This window comes from Genypterus blacodes, unplaced genomic scaffold (genome assembly GCF_046128005.1).
Source record: "Genypterus blacodes isolate CSIRO-AG114 ecotype Tasmania unplaced genomic scaffold, CSIRO-AGI_Gbla_v1 ptg000058l_1, whole genome shotgun sequence".
NCBI classification, from domain to species: Eukaryota; Metazoa; Chordata; class Actinopteri; order Ophidiiformes; family Ophidiidae; genus Genypterus; species Genypterus blacodes.
This window is the reverse complement of record NW_027466870.1, coordinates 4,665,901-4,682,027: the sequence shown is the minus strand read 5'-3', so window position 1 is coordinate 4,682,027 and position 16,127 is coordinate 4,665,901. Positions and strand designations below refer to the sequence as shown.

The following is a 16,127-nucleotide window of genomic DNA, read 5'->3' as shown; positions in this document are numbered from 1 at the left end:
TTGGCTGTAACCAGAATCAAAGTTCACCTCAGTAATCTGCTGTGTTGTGTCTCCACACAGTGGAGGGTTTCATCCACCACAACACACCAACGCTTGGCCCTGATTGGACAGTTAACCCTTCTACCAAAATAAACTTTATTGAGAGTAACCATGTATTCATACAGCAGAGTGGAATTCAACTCAAAAGGATACATCAGAGAAACGAGTGTTAACAGAATGGAGAGAAGACAGAGAATGATTTATTGCTTTCTTAGAATATCAAAGCGTAACATTCAGTGTGTTGGTACATTTCAGATATTGCCAAATTTGGTGTTTAAGGCACATTTGTGACATCCTGGTTATTATTCTTAGTAGTTGATTGCAAATTCACACCAATTTGGGAGCGACTGTATTTGTGAGCCTCTTCTCTGACACAATGAAGACTTGTCAGTTATAAATGTCAGTTTCCTTGACAACAAGTACAAAGACCAAGCTATTTATTTTCAGTATTTACATTTCCAAAAATATTCAAATCTTAAAAAAAAACAACAGTACAAATATACAGATTCAGAGCAAACCAAGAAGCAAAACACATTATTTAAATCTTAATTCTGAATAAAAAAGATGGTTTCTAACCTGCAGACAGAGTTGAGTTGGGAAATTGAGAGTTTCTTAGTGCAAAACAGATCCGAGGAATGAAACGACCACTCTGCATGGGGACAAGAGAGAATTAAAGTGAGTCGTGATACCGTCAGTCATCAGTCGACCCCTAACAGAAATGAAGCAGTAACACAAAGGCATTTTCACCTTAAAATCAAGCAAATCAGACGACAGGAGACGATGTTTGATTGCGTTAACGAGACCAATCGCTAATACTGAAACCTCCATTACATCAGTGGTAAAAAATAAGTAAGAACGTGGAAATAAAAAAAAACTTCAGGATCATGAAAATGTTTGTAAATGAAAATGTTGAGAGCTTATAAATTAACTTTTCTATTGTAGATATGAAGGATAATGCTTAAGGTGTAAGTGCCACTGTTCAATCATGTAAAGAATCCTTGTTTGCTCTCCGTCGAAGTATGTGTGTGTGTGTGTGTGTGTGTGTGTGTGTGTGTGTGTGTGTGTGTGTGTGTGTGTGTGTGTGTGTGTGTGTGTGTGTGTGTGTGTGTGTGTGTGTGTGTGTGTAAACTCGGTGCTGTACATCTCATGGGGAAAGTTTAAGTATGGAATAAAAAACTTCATTCATTTTGATTTTTGTTCTTCTAATTAGCTTCAAACTTGTCTTCATACATTTGAGCTTTTGATGATGCAAAACCAGGAAACCTTATAGTCCAAGTCACAGTGCAGCTGAACCAAATGACATCACTGGACTGCTGAGATCAGTGTGACCTCGTTTCCAACATGCAGATGAACACGACCTCGACGCGTCTCCTTTACGCTGTTACAGAACACTCGGTCATGGTGTCAGGAAGTTCAAAAAGAGACGCCATCTCGGATCATCAGCATTCCCTCATCTCCGCCTCAGACACTACCGGCAGGATGAGGTGGGAGATGCGGCTCCACAGTCCACCATACTTGTCGATGTCCATCTTGTTGAAGGCAGTCTGGTTGTCGGAGTCCACAAACCTCTTCTTCACGTAGTCCTGCACCATCTCTTCCACGACCTTCAGACTCAGATCCTCCCTGACCTCGTCCTGAGGCAACAGCACTGTAAATGCAAAGAACGCTCGTTTGTATGCGGCGTTCTCGTGGTCGCAGTAGCGATAGAAAATGAGGGTGGAGCCCGGAGGCAACTCCTCGAAGCGGTGAATGATGGCAGCGGGCTTGTCTCCTTCAAAAGCTCCCCGCAACTGGGTGTCGATGTCCAGTTTGACCTGGTCGCTGTCCTGGTTGGCTTTACTGGCTCCGTCGATGTGGAGGACGGAGGCGTTGAGGGCGGAGGAGAAGGAGGAGGCCAAACCCTTGGCCAGGCAGCGCAGGGTGCTCTCGGCCCCGCGGCCTGCGGTCAGGATCAGGCTGACCGGCTCTGTGGGCTGGGCTGTCTGGAGGTGCCGCTCCAGGTGGATCTTGCTCCGCTTCCACAGCTCAGGACGCTGGCTGGGGAAGCGGGACTGCAGGAGAGGGAACTGAGCTGCAAACAATCCTGGATCCACAGACCAGGAGGGACGACCGGCGCCACCAGGAGCCCGCTTGAACACCAGCGAGGCAGCACAGCTTAGCAGAACCAGGAGGACCAAGCACCATAGACACCACATGAACCCTGAAAGACACAAAACCAGAACAGACCGTTAGCATTCATGTCATTTCAGCTTATTGACAGAGATCATGTGACTGAAATGGCTTCCCTCACCCTTAGGGGAGTTCTCTGGTTTCTTCTTGGTCGCAGGAGATATCTTTCTTCTTTCCTTCCCTTTCTCATCTGAAATAAAGTCTGATTAAGTAAGTGTTGCTCATTCTTAAGGAGTGTCGTGTTTCCAAGTAGCTGTGTTACCTTGTTGTCGGTGCTGTACACTTCCTTTCTGTGCGGGAATGTTATTCACACGTTGTCGCATCATGTTGACTGGATACATGTTAGGAGGGTTCATCTTGGGAACGCCTGTGAATGGATCAGAACTTATTTAAGCAAGAATCAAAGCTTACCGAGTCACGTTGACACAGCAGCATCAAAGCAGCTACAACAACACAATTTGTCCACAGTACCAGCAGTCATGGCTTTGGCCTCCATCTTCTCCTTATACTGAGCCATACTGGTCACGGAGGTCGGCACATCCCGCCTGTGCTCCGCTCTGTGTTGGGTGGAAGACTTGATCGCGGCTACAGCTTCTTTGGTTGACGATATTACTGGGAAAAGCAAGACATCCAGAGTAAAACAGAGTAAAACAGAAGTATGAGGCAGATCCATGGCTCCCGTGTTGCGTGATATTCCAGCGTTATCTTACCTCGGTCGGGTTTCGTCGACTCTGTCTGTTTAAGTGTAGTAGGAATGGGTGGACAGCGCTTCAACAGCAGCCGGGGCGCTAAGTTCACATGTTGAGAGTGATCTGTGTCAAACCAAGAGAAACGCTTAGGAATCAAAAATGTAGGACAGCCTTAAGTTGGAGATAAGCAGCTGTAGGAGCTGTATGAGCCACATAATAACCACAAAGATCTAAATGAAAGTTGTGTAACCTCGGAGACTATTTGGTTGCCGAGCACTGTGAATGGAATCCTTCTGGTGAATCGTTTCCTGGTCTTCTTTTGTCGCCACATTGTCATCTGATTCCTGGACGTCCATCTCAAGATCATCGCCTTTGTCACCCTCTTCTTCTCCGTCGTCCTGTCGAGTCTTCTTGCTCGGGGACTCTGGTAGGAAAGGAAACATGATACAGATTTAGTTTAGTTTAGTTTAGGACACCCAGACGCCACAAGCAAAACTAATACAAAGTACTTAAGAAACATTTAAGATGCAGAAGCAGAACCACCTTCATCCTCTGAATCCATTTCTTCAGCTTTTGATCCGTTGACATCTTTGACTTGTTTTTCCTCCCTCCTCTTTGTCCTCTTAAGAGGACGTCGGGGTTCAACTGTCAGAACTAAGCAGAAAGGTCATTATTCCATATTTTAATGTATCCTCAAATAATGTTTGTTAAAACAAAGTCAAACAACAGCTTAGCTCGTTTGTTTGCGATATCGTAATCGGAACACATTCCACATAGAAGCGTTTTAAACGGAAACAAAACTAAAGGGGAGCTTGTTATTACAGTTTCGCTTCGAATGCTAATTAGCTCTGGTGTTAGCAGTCCCTTACCTTTAGATGATGACTGCCTCGTAGACCGTCTCATGGGGCCAGGATCCGGATGGGAAGCGACCGCGTCCATTTATGATTCCAATATGTCGGAGTGGTATCATAAACTTTACCAAACAATGAAACGAATCATTGCGCTCCCGTACACACAGGCGCGACTCACTTCCCTGTAAATGTGAGGGGAAGCATTATGTGACCGGACTCCCTTCATTTCCGGTGCTAAGGATAGGAATTCTTAGCTGAATCAGTGTAGCGTGTAAAGTTTTTTATATAATGTAAATATGAGGTTTACACTAAATCACTAAATGTATATGTATCAATATGAGAACGTAATGTATTCCTGTGTTGGTATTTAACAAACTCAAGTCACCAGATAAGTTAGCAACTAGTGCGTCTGTAACACCGGATATATGTGCTACATTATTTATGTACATAGAAACGCGTCCATGGCAGAAGGTCCGCCTGTCAGTCTCTATGTGGGTCAGAACTGCGCTGGGATGTGACGAGGAAATCACGTCTGGTACGAAATAAACAAACTGATTATTCAAATAATAAGTGAATGTTAAAGTTAGACAGAGACAGTTCTAAATAAGATAAGATGTAGGCGGGTGTTTTTTTGTGGGAAGGTTAATTTAGCGTTTGGCCTGTCGATGCTACCTTAGCTAGCCTGTGAGTTAGCCAAGTTGCTGTTGACATTATTATTATACTATACTAATTTTGTTAACAGCTCGCTGCTAACTAACGTACAGTTTATAATTTAGTTACTACTTCGTATTCGTGCAACCAAACTTAACTATTCTCAGCAAAGATCGGGAAATATTTGCAGCGAGTATCATGCAGGGAGTGAATTGACCTGGTGTCAGTAATGTGTGAGTTGTTTTCATAGTAAAATTTATTTTAGCCTGAAGCGACGACAGATTATGTATTAACTGTCCGATTGCTTGTGAATTTACGACACGGAAAGACTCCGTACTAAAGTCTTCTCTTTGGACATAATAATCTCTAGCCTGGGACATTTTAGGAGAACCGGTGCAGCTCGTTAGTCAGCGCGTTTGAGTCTCTGTCTTTAGATTTGGGTTTAGGTTGTTGGACTTGTTTGTTTTTCTTGTTTCACTTTCATAAGTTATGATAATGACGTTAAGGTGCCGCCCTCTAGCTATACATTCAAAATCTTACTGTGACTGGCAATGGCTGAGGCACTTCCGGTATTTTTGAACTTCAGAGCGTCAACACCCTCTTGTGTGGAGATCTGTCTAAGTTATCTTTCTATAAATACATATGCCTCTGTACAACCTCCAATCAGCATCCAGCTTACTGGCACCGTCCAATATGGCACCCACTTATCTGATCTCTTTCGCTCTCGCTCTCTCTCTCTCTCTCTCTCTCTCTCTCTCTCTCTCTCTCTCTTCCAACAGAGCTTTGAAGGCCCTGAAAGCCTCCTGGAGTATTGTTCCCTCATTTTGATGAAATGGCAGATCAACACACAGTGATCACACCATCAGGTACTAACCCTAGATCAGTGTATTCATTAAAAAAATATCAATTCACTATGGATTTAAATAATGTGTTTATTTGTAATAAAGCAGGTGCCATGAACGCAGAGGATCAGGAGCGAGTGTGTGATGATGAGAGGAAACAGGAGGGGACAGATTCAAATCAACAACCTCCACAAGGTGACATCGTCCTCTCTGACAGTCCAGCAGGATCAATACTCCATGTGGCATCTCGCCTAATCACATGTCTGCTTTCTCTTATAGAATTAGATTCGGCTCAACCAAAGCCTGAAAGCGACAAAGCAGAAGAAACGGAGCCCAGTCGAGTTACAAACGTAGAGAACGTTTCCTCAGCAAGTCACAGTGAAGGTAGAGACACACTTAGGAATGATTAGTAAACCATTACATGTAGTCATAGCTCTCTTATCTCACTCATATTCTGAAGTCCGCTGAAGGAACATGTCTGCCAACTCCAATCTTCCTGCTGACTCTGTTATTAAGAGCAAAGTTCACCATAAATGCTTTCATTTTAACTTCTGCACGTCTCCACCTGAAATGCTCTCTGTAGAAGCTTCACTCCAGTCTTCTCAAACTGCTGTTAATTCTGGAAATATGGCAGAGAATCAGAACAATTAATCATCATGGAAACTCTTTTTGTTGTGCAGCTGAGAAGGAGGAGGAGGAGGAGGATGATGATGATGATGATGATGATGACACTGCCGACCCAGAGAAGAAGAAGACCACCACCGAGCAGCAGCTTCTAGAGGAGACTGGAGTCGATGGAGGTAATGTTGTGAACTTCTTATCCAATGTCTTATATTTGTATTTTGCTCCTATTGGATCAGACAGTAAACACACGAGTAACTGAAGGAGAGATTGAAGGAATGAAATGAAACTAAAGTCCTGAGCTGGACTACAGTTTAGCGTTGACTGTTGTCCCAAACTCCTAACATTCTGCTGTTTCCATCATAAACCCATGCAGCAGATGAGAGAGGATCAGGAACAAACGATTCTCTGACCGGAAGAGGAAGCAGCAGCGATGGACTTCCTGTCATTAAAGACACAAACACTGAAGCCGGACAGAGTGAGTCTGAGCTCCACACGCTTTTAAACATTTCCACGCTCTCTGTGTCAATTGACCAGGTAGAGTGTTTTTCATTGATCTGTGTCTTCTCTCTGGTTGATTAGATATTCAAAGAAGCACTGATAAGCTTTTAGCTCCTGAGAAGAAAAAGGACATCCATGTTCACAAGAAATCCCCAGAGACACTAAAAGCACAGGAAACCAGAGGCGACGACAAGGCAGCCCAACAACGAGATGATGAAGATGAAGATGAAGATGAGATTGATGTGGTTGATACTGTTGACGCCATGATGAGATCAGAGGATACTGGAGGTAAATGTTGTAGCATTTCAGTGTTATCTTCTCTTACATAAACTGTTCTCACTGACAAAGTCCAACAGTTCAGCAGCAGAGATGTGTTAATCTGCCTGAGGTGAGAATGAGAGTGGGACTGAGTTGATCTGTTTGCTGTGTGTTGGGGTTAGGGTTGAGCCTTTATTACTGCTACAGTATTATTACAAACTGTTCTAGGTGACACACGTCTGTCTCTCCACAGGAAATGTTAAAATGGGGATTGTGTGTGTGTTGGTTGTGCTTCTGGCAGCCGTGGTGGCGAAGCACATCCACACTGAGCCTCTGTCTGAGAAGAAGGGCGTGCTCCAAATTGACAATTTCCTCAGGCAGCTGGACAAAGTGAAGACCCGCTTCCCCAGCCAGCGTTCTGAGCTGTGGAGGCGGAGCAGGATCCACCTGGAGAGGCACCTCCTGACAGCCCAGCCCACAGAGCCAGTCAGCCTGATCCTGACTGCAGGCCTCAGCGCAGAGAAGACGCTTCACTGCCTGGCCAAGGGTTTGGCCTCCTCCTTCTCCTCCGCCATCAACGCCTCCGTCCTCCACATTGACGGCGCCGCTAAAGCCAGCCAGGACAGCGACCAGGTCAAGCTGGACATCGACTCGCAGCTACAGGCGGCTTTTGAAGGAGACAAGCCCGTGGCCGTCATCCATCGCTTTGAGGAGTTGCCTCCAGGCTCCACCCTTATTTTCTATCGCTACTGCGACCACGAGAACGCTGCATACAAGAAGACTTTCCTGATATTCACAGTGCTGCTGGAGGGAGAAGTGGAGCTTCCTATCCAGCTTGGCCTGAGCGCCGTGGAGGAGATGGTGGACGACCACCTGAAGAAGAAGTTCCTCTCCTACGGCCACCCCGTCGCTTTTGATAGGATGGACCTGGACAAGTACGGTGGCTTGTGGAGCCGCATTTCTCACCTCATCCTCCCTGTGGCAGCAGAGGAGAGGCTAGAACATGAAGGGGAGCACTGCAACGGATGAACACAGCAGCACCACACACTTGAACTGCTCACACTGCTGCTGTGGTGCAATACCTTGTAATTATGAAGCTTACAACAGATGGAACAATCAATACATTTTCTACATTTTCTTTACAAAGGAACATGGTCGGCTGTGGCACTTTATTTGTTTAGTTCTAAATGATGTAAGGGAGTGCATTTAATTTAATTTGAGGCTACAAATGGAAAATGATTCACCTGGGTATGTATGTGGAAATCATGTGTAGAATTCAGTGTATAGCTGCTTCGATGTGTTAAGATGTAAGGATTCTCTTATAGATGCCTTGGAACACACTCACATGGCAGAAGTACTCTTTGTTTCACAGCAGGGGGTTGTTTTTCATGATAAATGGTCATAACCTGCAAATCTCAAATGGCCTTAAATGCTTTCATACTCCACTTTTATGGTAACTGCAATAGATCTCTTTTACAATAACACGTTTTATAGAAGAAAATAATGATATGGGTGAAATGTGCCTTGAAGTACAAATAAAGTTGTAAATTACCATGTTTGTTGTTGTTATTATCTGAGTCCACGCTGCCACCGCTGGGGGGCAGCAGATCACCATTTAAAACGGAACTTCTGCACTGTTGCGCCACAAACCCACAAGCTTCAGGCTGCGGCTCTGCGTTTGAACGTGGCTTTTCTAATTTCACTTGCATGTTAAATAACCTGAGCAGGAGATGAGGTCATAGCTCTGTGCGTAACTTTTAACTTTCCCCGTGGCCACTCTGCTGCCTTGTTCAGCAGCTCAACTCCTCCTCGCTTGTGATCCGGTCCGCCTCTTGTCATCTCTGCTCCAGCCGCAGATGCAGGCTGCTGCCGCGCTGCGTGCACCGCCTTCCACTCTCCCTCACTTTGTTACTATGACAAAGATGACAGCGACCTGAAACATCTCGCTACCTGATGATATTCTGGGCTCTCCTGGCTCATTTCGGAACCAGAATACTATGAATTGTTTTTGGCTGCTAAATGAATTGTTGACAGGCTGTGCCTGCTGATCACATACAGGTCATTTCTCTTCTGTGCGCTCTGTGAGCCCCGCAACATGTGGAAGTTGTGCGTTGTCGTTACGTGCTTTGCGTTTTTTACTTGGTGCTCTGCTGCGCCAAAGACGCAGACGGCAGATCACGGGACTCGACCTGATGCCAGCAAACTGCAGGAGGAGACAGACGGACGGGAGGATCTGCTCTCTCAGGTAAGCTGGACACGATCCAATCTCTCACGTGTCCGCTTGTTTATGGACATGACATCATTTTGTGCCCAAGAATTCCAATGTTTCTGATTGAACATGGTGGAAAATCCATCCGTCCTCTTCTCTTTGTAGCTGCTGGGTGATTATGACAAAGTGAAAGCCCTCTCGGAAGGCTCTGACTGTCGGTGTCAATGTGTTGTCAGACCCCTGAGCAGGAGCGCCTGTCGGCGGCTAGAAGAGGGGAGCGCCACAGCTCAGGACTTCTTCACTGTGGAGACCATCACGTCTGGACCGGAGTGCAAGTGCGCCTGCATCGCTCCTCCGTCTGCAGTCAACCCCTGTGAGGGGGAGTTCAGGCTGAAACAGCTCAGGGAAGCTGGGAGAGAGAATGTCAAGGTGAAACGGAGGCTCGGGGTCATGGAGGTCATGTTGGTCACAGTCACTGATGGAGAGCGCCACATGTTCCCCACACAGGGATGTTTGATGTTTATGTCCTGACTCTGACGGAGTCCGCTTGATCCTTCTAGCTGTCCACCATCCTAGAGCTGCTGGAGGGATCCTTCTATGGGATGGATCTACTCAAGCTGCACTCAGTCACCACTAAGCTCCTGGACCGAGTGGGCAGCATTGAAAAGGTACCGCAGGAATAAAGGGAGATTAAGGCTCAGTCTGATTTCAGATAAAAGAGTCGATGAAATTTTCTGTTTCTCATTAGGAGGGAAACAGAAACAGTTGAACCCCAAACCGTCCACCATGTTTGTTGTAATTGGCGTGACTGTGGGTGATTTAACACCAGAATTGGCTTCTGGATTCACTGGGTCCAATGAAACTCTCCCACTGGGGCACTTATCCGCTTTATTAGAACTCCTCTTCATCAGTGGGCAAACCTGGAAGCAGTGTTCAGGCTTTTCCAGCACATGTGGAAGTTAATATCTGCTGGAGGGTCGGACCCCCCTCTCCCCCCCCCCCTCTTCCCCACCCCCCTCTAAATAAGTAGATGACTAGACTTCTTATTATGAGCCCTGTGGGAAACACCTCTGCTCTTTCATCGGCTGGTACAAACAGTAGTTACCACACTGTTTACCTGAAATGACCTCAGGATTAGAATGAAACATTTTAATCACACATTGTTAAATTATTTAAATAGTGTTTTGTATAACCTAATTGTTATGTTTGTAAACGTGTCAGCATAAATTTAGACTTCTAAACAACAGGATCATCAATCAGTATCGTTGCTAAGCTGGTTTTTTTATAACCTGAATTTAATACAAATATAGTAAATGTGTTAGTATTAGGATGCATGTGTGGCTGTTTGAGGAGTTAAGGTATGTTTATGTGTTGGTCTTCTGCTTTAACAACCTGAGGTTTGGCCACTGTGACCCACACTGTGGTGCAGGAGGTGCCAGTAGTTTTCCACAACAATCCCTCCAGAAGAACTGATGCAGAACTGTGCGGGCGTCTCTCAGAATGATCTCTAGTCAACATGTTTACTAATTATCGAAGGGAATTAGATTTTAGACACGATCTGGTTAAAGACTGAATTAACATTAAATGGGAGCCTGATTAGTTAAATGAGCTGTGATGTAACTGAAAGTGTCAGGTTCTACAGCAGGGCCGTGTAATGATCACATCAACAACAACACAGAGATGACAGCTGTAGTGTAACATAGAAGTGTAATTATAGAAGATATAAGATACATGATCTATGTTATGTTAGAGAGACTAAAAAAGTAATAAGCTACGATCAAATCTCAAATCTACGTTTCCTGCAGCTTATTCTCCACTATGCCTGCTGATCAGTGCATCCTTGTTCCCATAGTAACGCAAATATATTGATTTTGTGCACAAATTCATGAAGGTGATGTCTCTGAACCCCTCTGTGGATGAGGTCAGAGCGCAGAGGACCACCACTGTCCCGGCAGAGGTGACAGAAGCCCCGCCCACCACGTCCCTCCGCCTGCATGAGGACATGAAGAAGAAGCTCAGCGAGCAACACCAAGCAGCAGCGTATGAAGAGGTAGGAGTGACGTCATATATACTGCAACAACAGATGACATCACCAATATAAACAACAACAGCCTCAGTAATTACACGGTACCTACACTGTAATTGATGGTTCTTAAAGGACCCAACTTAGTAATAGGTGCAGTAAAAGCTATGGGAAGAACTTATTATATTATAACTGTTTATTAAAAACACCTGTCCAAATATGACTCTACTGGACACATGAATTTGTTTTATTTTTGTTTCAATCACCCTGTTTTCATTTAAATTATATTCAGATTTCTGAACATAACAACATAATAATACTATGAATAAATCCAAATTCACCGTGTGGGTTTATGTAAATTACTTCCTTCATATAAACCCGCCTGGCAAGTTATAGTCACAAGTTATAAAAGAGGTGATTGTATCCACACAGCTGGTTGAATGTTATTAAATCTTGTTTTCCTTCAAAACTAAACAAACAATGATGTGTTCTTTCCACCAAGTCCTTCGTAAAGATCATCGTCTCCACGGTCGAGGAGCAAGAATGTGTAGAAGAATGACTGAGGTAGTTGGAAGGTTTGGCAGGCGTGGTGGACAATAGCGTGCAGAACCTCTGACCGGTGACTCTGCACGGCCGGGAACTGATCCATCACGGCCCCCCATTCAAACTAGACAGGCTGTGTGTGTGTGACAGAGCTGGGTGGGTCCGGATCAACACGCAAAGGAGTCAGAATCAATGAAACGCTGAACAAGCCCGAGCATGAAACGAGGGAAAACTGGAACAACTAGTTTGATGATTCAGTTGAACGACGGTTTGTTTGCTGCTGATTTGGCTCACTTAGAGTTTCTCCTCTTCACAAACGTTAAAACGGCTTCAGCTGGAGTCTGCTGTGCCTCAGATGATCTCATATCAGCTGGGGGGAAAATTCTGGGGATTTTGAGAAACTGGGGTGAAATCCAAGAATGGCACGAATGCCAAGAATGGTATTGAGTGCCACTGTGACTGTAAGCAGGGTGGGAAAAACTTTAGAAACAACATTTAGACACTTACACGTCGATGAAATCTGAGTGGACCGCCTGTTTCAATATCAAATATGTACGTTTGTAAGACGAGACAAATATTGCCCCAATAGTTCAACATATTTTGGTTTCATTGCACTGCGTGATTTATAATGTGGGCTCATGGAATGTGTGTGTCTTTGTCTGTCTGCTACCAGGGAAAGTACGATCAGGAGTTTATCAGGGACGCTGAGTCTTTCCTGGAGACGGACGTGCAGGGGGCGAAGCCTCAGGTAACCCCCAAAGCAGCGGCCAAGCAGGGGGCGGGGTCTCAGGTGGGGAAGGCCGGACCTAACGGCATGATCATCCGAGGAATTACCTTCTACAAGTCCGAGCCGGATCCCATGGTGGCCGACGACGGCGAACCCGGAGAGAACTGTGAGTCTGAAACTTTCAGATCAGCTGTTCGTATACACTCTATCTGCTTATACAAACTCTGTAAGGGTGTGTATGAGTTTAAGAAGGGAGCATGACTAAACCAAGTAAGGATAGAGATGAAGTGAGGGAACGTTTTATCAGTTTATCAGTATCGTTTACAACTGGAACCATAAGAAAGGATGCACACCCCTGAACGTACTTTATACTGCAGTACCCTTGGAGGACATGCATTGACAAATAACCACATTAAAAGAAATAACTGTCCACCAAGACCACCCAACCAAGCACCACACCCACCAATGAGTCTTATGGTGTGTGTGTGTGTGTGGACTGCATGCGTGATTATAAGAATTCCTTTTGTGCTTGAAGTGGAATGAAAAAAAAAGGTGCCAGTACTAAAAAGCCCCAGCAGGCCGAGCATGTGGCGCGTATACAAGCAGCCTTTTAGCAGAATGTGTTGTTTTGTGCGGCCTAATTAAATAGAACGACTCTGCTCCATGTTTGTACTCGTCCAACACCTCCTGATACACACACACATTCTAATCCAAATCACGTAAAATGGATGATTGAAGTTTATATTTGCAATAATGCATTCTGGCGTTCCCATGCCGAGGTATTCCGGCTTACGTCCAACTGGCCGACCCAAAAATACACCGCAGGGAATATTGGGTCTGGCCTGGGAATGCTGTGTGATGTGGCCAGGCAGCAGCTTCGCTCGCTCGGATCTGCTGTTTGTGAGCAGAACCGCGAGAAATGGTGGATAAATGGATTGATGGATGGATTTTGGTTTGTGGATTAAAAAGACCTTTAACTTTAACCTTTAAGTCTGTAAATCTGTGTCAGACATGTTTGTGGAATCATTTGCTCTCTCTGCAAAGTACAAAGAGAGGATTTGAGACACCAGAACCAAAGTCCATGAAGGAGCAGATGGACATGCAGATAGGGATAAATTAAAAACGTGCAAACCTGACATGACAATGCTTTTTAAAATTCAGTGCATGAGATGATTTCCCATCTTCTTGTCCCCCTGCAGTTTTTGAGTTTCATGGCTTAAGTGGCGACGGCCCAGCTGAAATTTACCTTGAGGAGAATCTTCTCCAGCACAACCCGCCGCCTACCCGAGCGAGGGCGGGGCCAAGGTCATTCCGGCCAAAGCTAACAAGTCTTCTGGAAATTGCCAGGAAGAACAGCCATTCAGCTGAACAGAGAAAGACAGAACCTGCCTCCATAGATCTGGATGAGTTCGTCGACGCCATGGAAACCATATCAATGAAAGCCACAGAGAGAACCGCCACTGTCGGACCGACTGCAACCATGCAGCAAAACGCTAGCACAAACACGAGCACAAACACGGATTCAGCTACACCTCAGACGACTCAGCAGGTCGTCACTGGAACAACCGAGCAGCTGATCACCATGACGACCACAGCAACCCAAGCATTTCCAATTGTCTCCACCGACATGACCACTCAAAAGCTGACCGCAACAGAAACCTCAGCAGCATTTACAACCATTAAGACCCAAAGAACAAAGATGGGAACGACAACCATGGAGGTCACGGACAAAATGCCAACCACGCCTACTTATACTGAGGCAAACCCAACCACAGATAGACCAAGACTGACCACAGATAGACCAAGACTGACCACAGATAGACCAAGACTGACCACAGATAGACCAAGACTGACCACAGATAGACCAAGACTGACCACAGATAGATCAAGACTGACCACAGATAGACCAAGACTGACAACAGATAGATCAAGACTGACCACAGATAGATCAAGACTGACCACAGATAGATCAAGACTGACCACAGATAGATCAAGACTGACCACAGATAGACCAAGACTGACCACAGATAGATCAAGACTGACCACAGTTAGACCAAGATTGACCACAGTTAGACCAAGACTGACAACAGTTAGACAAAGATTGACAACACGAAGTCCAACCACCATAACAACAACAACCTCAGCACCAGTCAACCCCACCGACGTCACCACCTTCACCCAGGCCGCCACCACGACACGACAAACCGAACCAGCCTCCTCCTTCGCCCCGACCGCGTCTCCGACCACACAGAGACCTACAGCTTCCACTCCCCGAACCACTCAGCCTACGACGTTGGTGACGACGTCTTCCTCAACCAGCACCCAGCGAGTCAGGCAGAAATACAAAATCAACTGGGAGGAAGAGGAAGGACGCACGGAAGTAGATGAGCCAATGCAAAGACACGAGGAATCGCCTCCGAAAAGCACTGGTAACTAGTTTAGACTTGGGGGGGATACAGGAAAAAACAGCGCCACCTATAGAGAGTCAGATAGGTCCAGTCCTTACAGGTACACTGTATTATCTAACTCATACTTCTCTGGGTCTTTCACAGGACAGTGTGAGGACACTCTGGCAACCATCTCTGAGCCTGTAACCCATAACAACTACGGCAGAAATGAGGGCGCATGGATGAAGGACCCCAAATCCAATGACGACAAAATCTACATCACAAACTATTATTATGGAAACAACCTGCTGGAGTTCCGGAACATGGACGTCTTCAAACAAGGTAAGAGTTGGTGTGAGTGGAGGAGTTCAACCTGATGGATGAACGTTTCTATAGAGTTTGGGTGTGACTCTTCACTCTCTCTTCCTCTTCTCCAGGTCGCTTCACCAACACCTACAAGCTTCCGTACAACTGGATCGGCACGGGCCACGTGATTTACGACGGCGCCTTTTACTACAACCGCGCCTTCTCCCGCGACATCATCAAGTACGACCTGCGGCAGCGCCACGTGGCCGCCTGGACCCTGCTGCACGACGCCCTGTTCGCCGAGACGTCCTCGCCGTGGGAGTGGCGCAGTCACTCCGACATCGACTTCGCCATCGACGAGAGCGGCATCTGGATCATCTACCCGGCGCTGGACGACGAGGGTTTCCTGCGGGAGGTGATCGTCCTGACGCGACTCAACCCGTCCGACCTCAGCACGCAGAGGGAGACCACCTGGAGGACCGGGCTCAGGAGGCACTACTACGGGAACTGCTTCATCGTGTGCGGCGTCCTGTACGCTGTTGACAGCTACAACAAAAGGGAGGCCAACCTGGCCTACGCCTTCGACACGCACACCAACACTCAGATGACTCCCAGGATGCCCTTTATCAACAACTACACCTACACCACACAGATTGACTACAATCCCAAAGAGGGCAAGCTGTATGCCTGGGACAATGGACACCAAGTCACATACAACATTAAGTTTGCCTATGTAGATCCATAACGAAGGTCTAGAGATAATAAAGAGAAATAATTCTATGAGATGGATTGTAGATCAATCCACGTGACCTTCAGCATATAACTGAACCTCAACCTCCAGCCAACTGTATATATTGTGATGCTTCATACGTACAAAACGTCCACGGCCATTAGAACTCACGTAGAAGTACAAATTCACCAATGAAGCGCTCAGAGTCTGTGGACCAAGTGTCATTCCATGTTTTATAGCCATTATGTTACACTTGCCGTACGTCCGCCCGTAGGTTCCCTGGGTGGTGATGTCACCGGTGGTTGTGTCGACCTCGTCTTGTGAAAGCACTTACTCGCTCCATATCAGATAGTTTGAGACTGCAATAAAGGTCTGAGAATACTAAAGGAGACGCTGTTTTATTTGGTTGATTCCCATGAGACAGAATGCAGAATCTGACTAGATAAACTCAACTTAAAAAAATACTTAATAAATGTAATTAAATTTCTCCAGACACACACACACACACACACACACACACACACACACACACACACACACACACACACACACACACACACACACACACACACACACACACA

At 45.8% G+C, this 16,127-nt stretch overlaps 3 protein-coding genes across 7 annotated transcripts; 2 read left to right on the top strand and 1 right to left on the bottom strand.

Annotated features, from left to right (window-relative positions):
- Positions 1 to 217: 217 nt before the first annotated feature.
- Positions 218 to 3,955, bottom strand: LOC143002875 (uncharacterized). 2 transcript variants are annotated; one of them, XR_012963819.1, is made up of 9 exons: positions 3,767 to 3,955; positions 3,441 to 3,551; positions 3,148 to 3,321; positions 2,919 to 3,020; positions 2,680 to 2,820; positions 2,471 to 2,575; positions 2,330 to 2,398; positions 787 to 2,239; positions 218 to 688 (listed from the first exon to the last, which is right to left on the bottom strand). XR_012963819.1 is itself a non-coding variant. In XM_076153254.1 (8 exons), exons 1-8 carry the CDS (start codon positions 3,834 to 3,836, stop codon positions 1,479 to 1,481), a joined length of 1,533 nt encoding a protein of 510 aa, XP_076009369.1. In that variant the 5' UTR covers positions 3,837 to 3,955; the 3' UTR covers positions 218 to 1,478. The 2 variants fall into 2 exon arrangements, 1 of the variants encoding a protein (XP_076009369.1); XM_076153254.1 differs by having other exon boundaries at positions 218 to 2,239.
- A 221-nt stretch (positions 3,956 to 4,176) lies between these two features.
- On the top strand, positions 4,177 to 8,173 carry LOC143002925 (torsin-1A-interacting protein 2-like). 3 transcript variants are annotated; one of them, XM_076153332.1, is made up of 8 exons: positions 4,177 to 4,283; positions 5,179 to 5,265; positions 5,350 to 5,436; positions 5,521 to 5,625; positions 5,922 to 6,041; positions 6,239 to 6,340; positions 6,445 to 6,651; positions 6,875 to 8,173. In XM_076153332.1, the coding sequence occupies exons 2-8, from the start codon at positions 5,232 to 5,234 to the stop codon at positions 7,648 to 7,650; spliced, it is 1,431 nt and encodes a 476-aa protein (XP_076009447.1). In that variant the 5' UTR covers positions 4,177 to 4,283; positions 5,179 to 5,231; the 3' UTR covers positions 7,651 to 8,173. The 3 variants fall into 3 exon arrangements, with proteins under 3 accessions (XP_076009447.1, XP_076009449.1, XP_076009446.1); XM_076153334.1 differs by having other exon boundaries at positions 5,347 to 5,436; positions 5,521 to 5,619; XM_076153331.1 differs by having other exon boundaries at positions 5,347 to 5,436.
- Positions 8,174 to 8,471: 298 nt separating this feature from the next.
- olfml2ba (olfactomedin-like 2Ba) lies at positions 8,472 to 16,027 on the top strand. Of its 2 annotated transcripts, none has more exons than XM_076153327.1 (8): positions 8,472 to 8,866; positions 8,996 to 9,259; positions 9,391 to 9,498; positions 10,722 to 10,880; positions 12,070 to 12,289; positions 13,323 to 14,552; positions 14,676 to 14,852; positions 14,948 to 16,027. In XM_076153327.1, the coding sequence occupies exons 1-8, from the start codon at positions 8,717 to 8,719 to the stop codon at positions 15,559 to 15,561; spliced, it is 2,922 nt and encodes a 973-aa protein (XP_076009442.1). In that variant the 5' UTR covers positions 8,472 to 8,716; the 3' UTR covers positions 15,562 to 16,027. The 2 variants fall into 2 exon arrangements, with proteins under 2 accessions (XP_076009442.1, XP_076009443.1); XM_076153328.1 differs by having other exon boundaries at positions 9,067 to 9,259; positions 14,948 to 16,026.
- Positions 16,028 to 16,127: the final 100 nt, after the last annotated feature.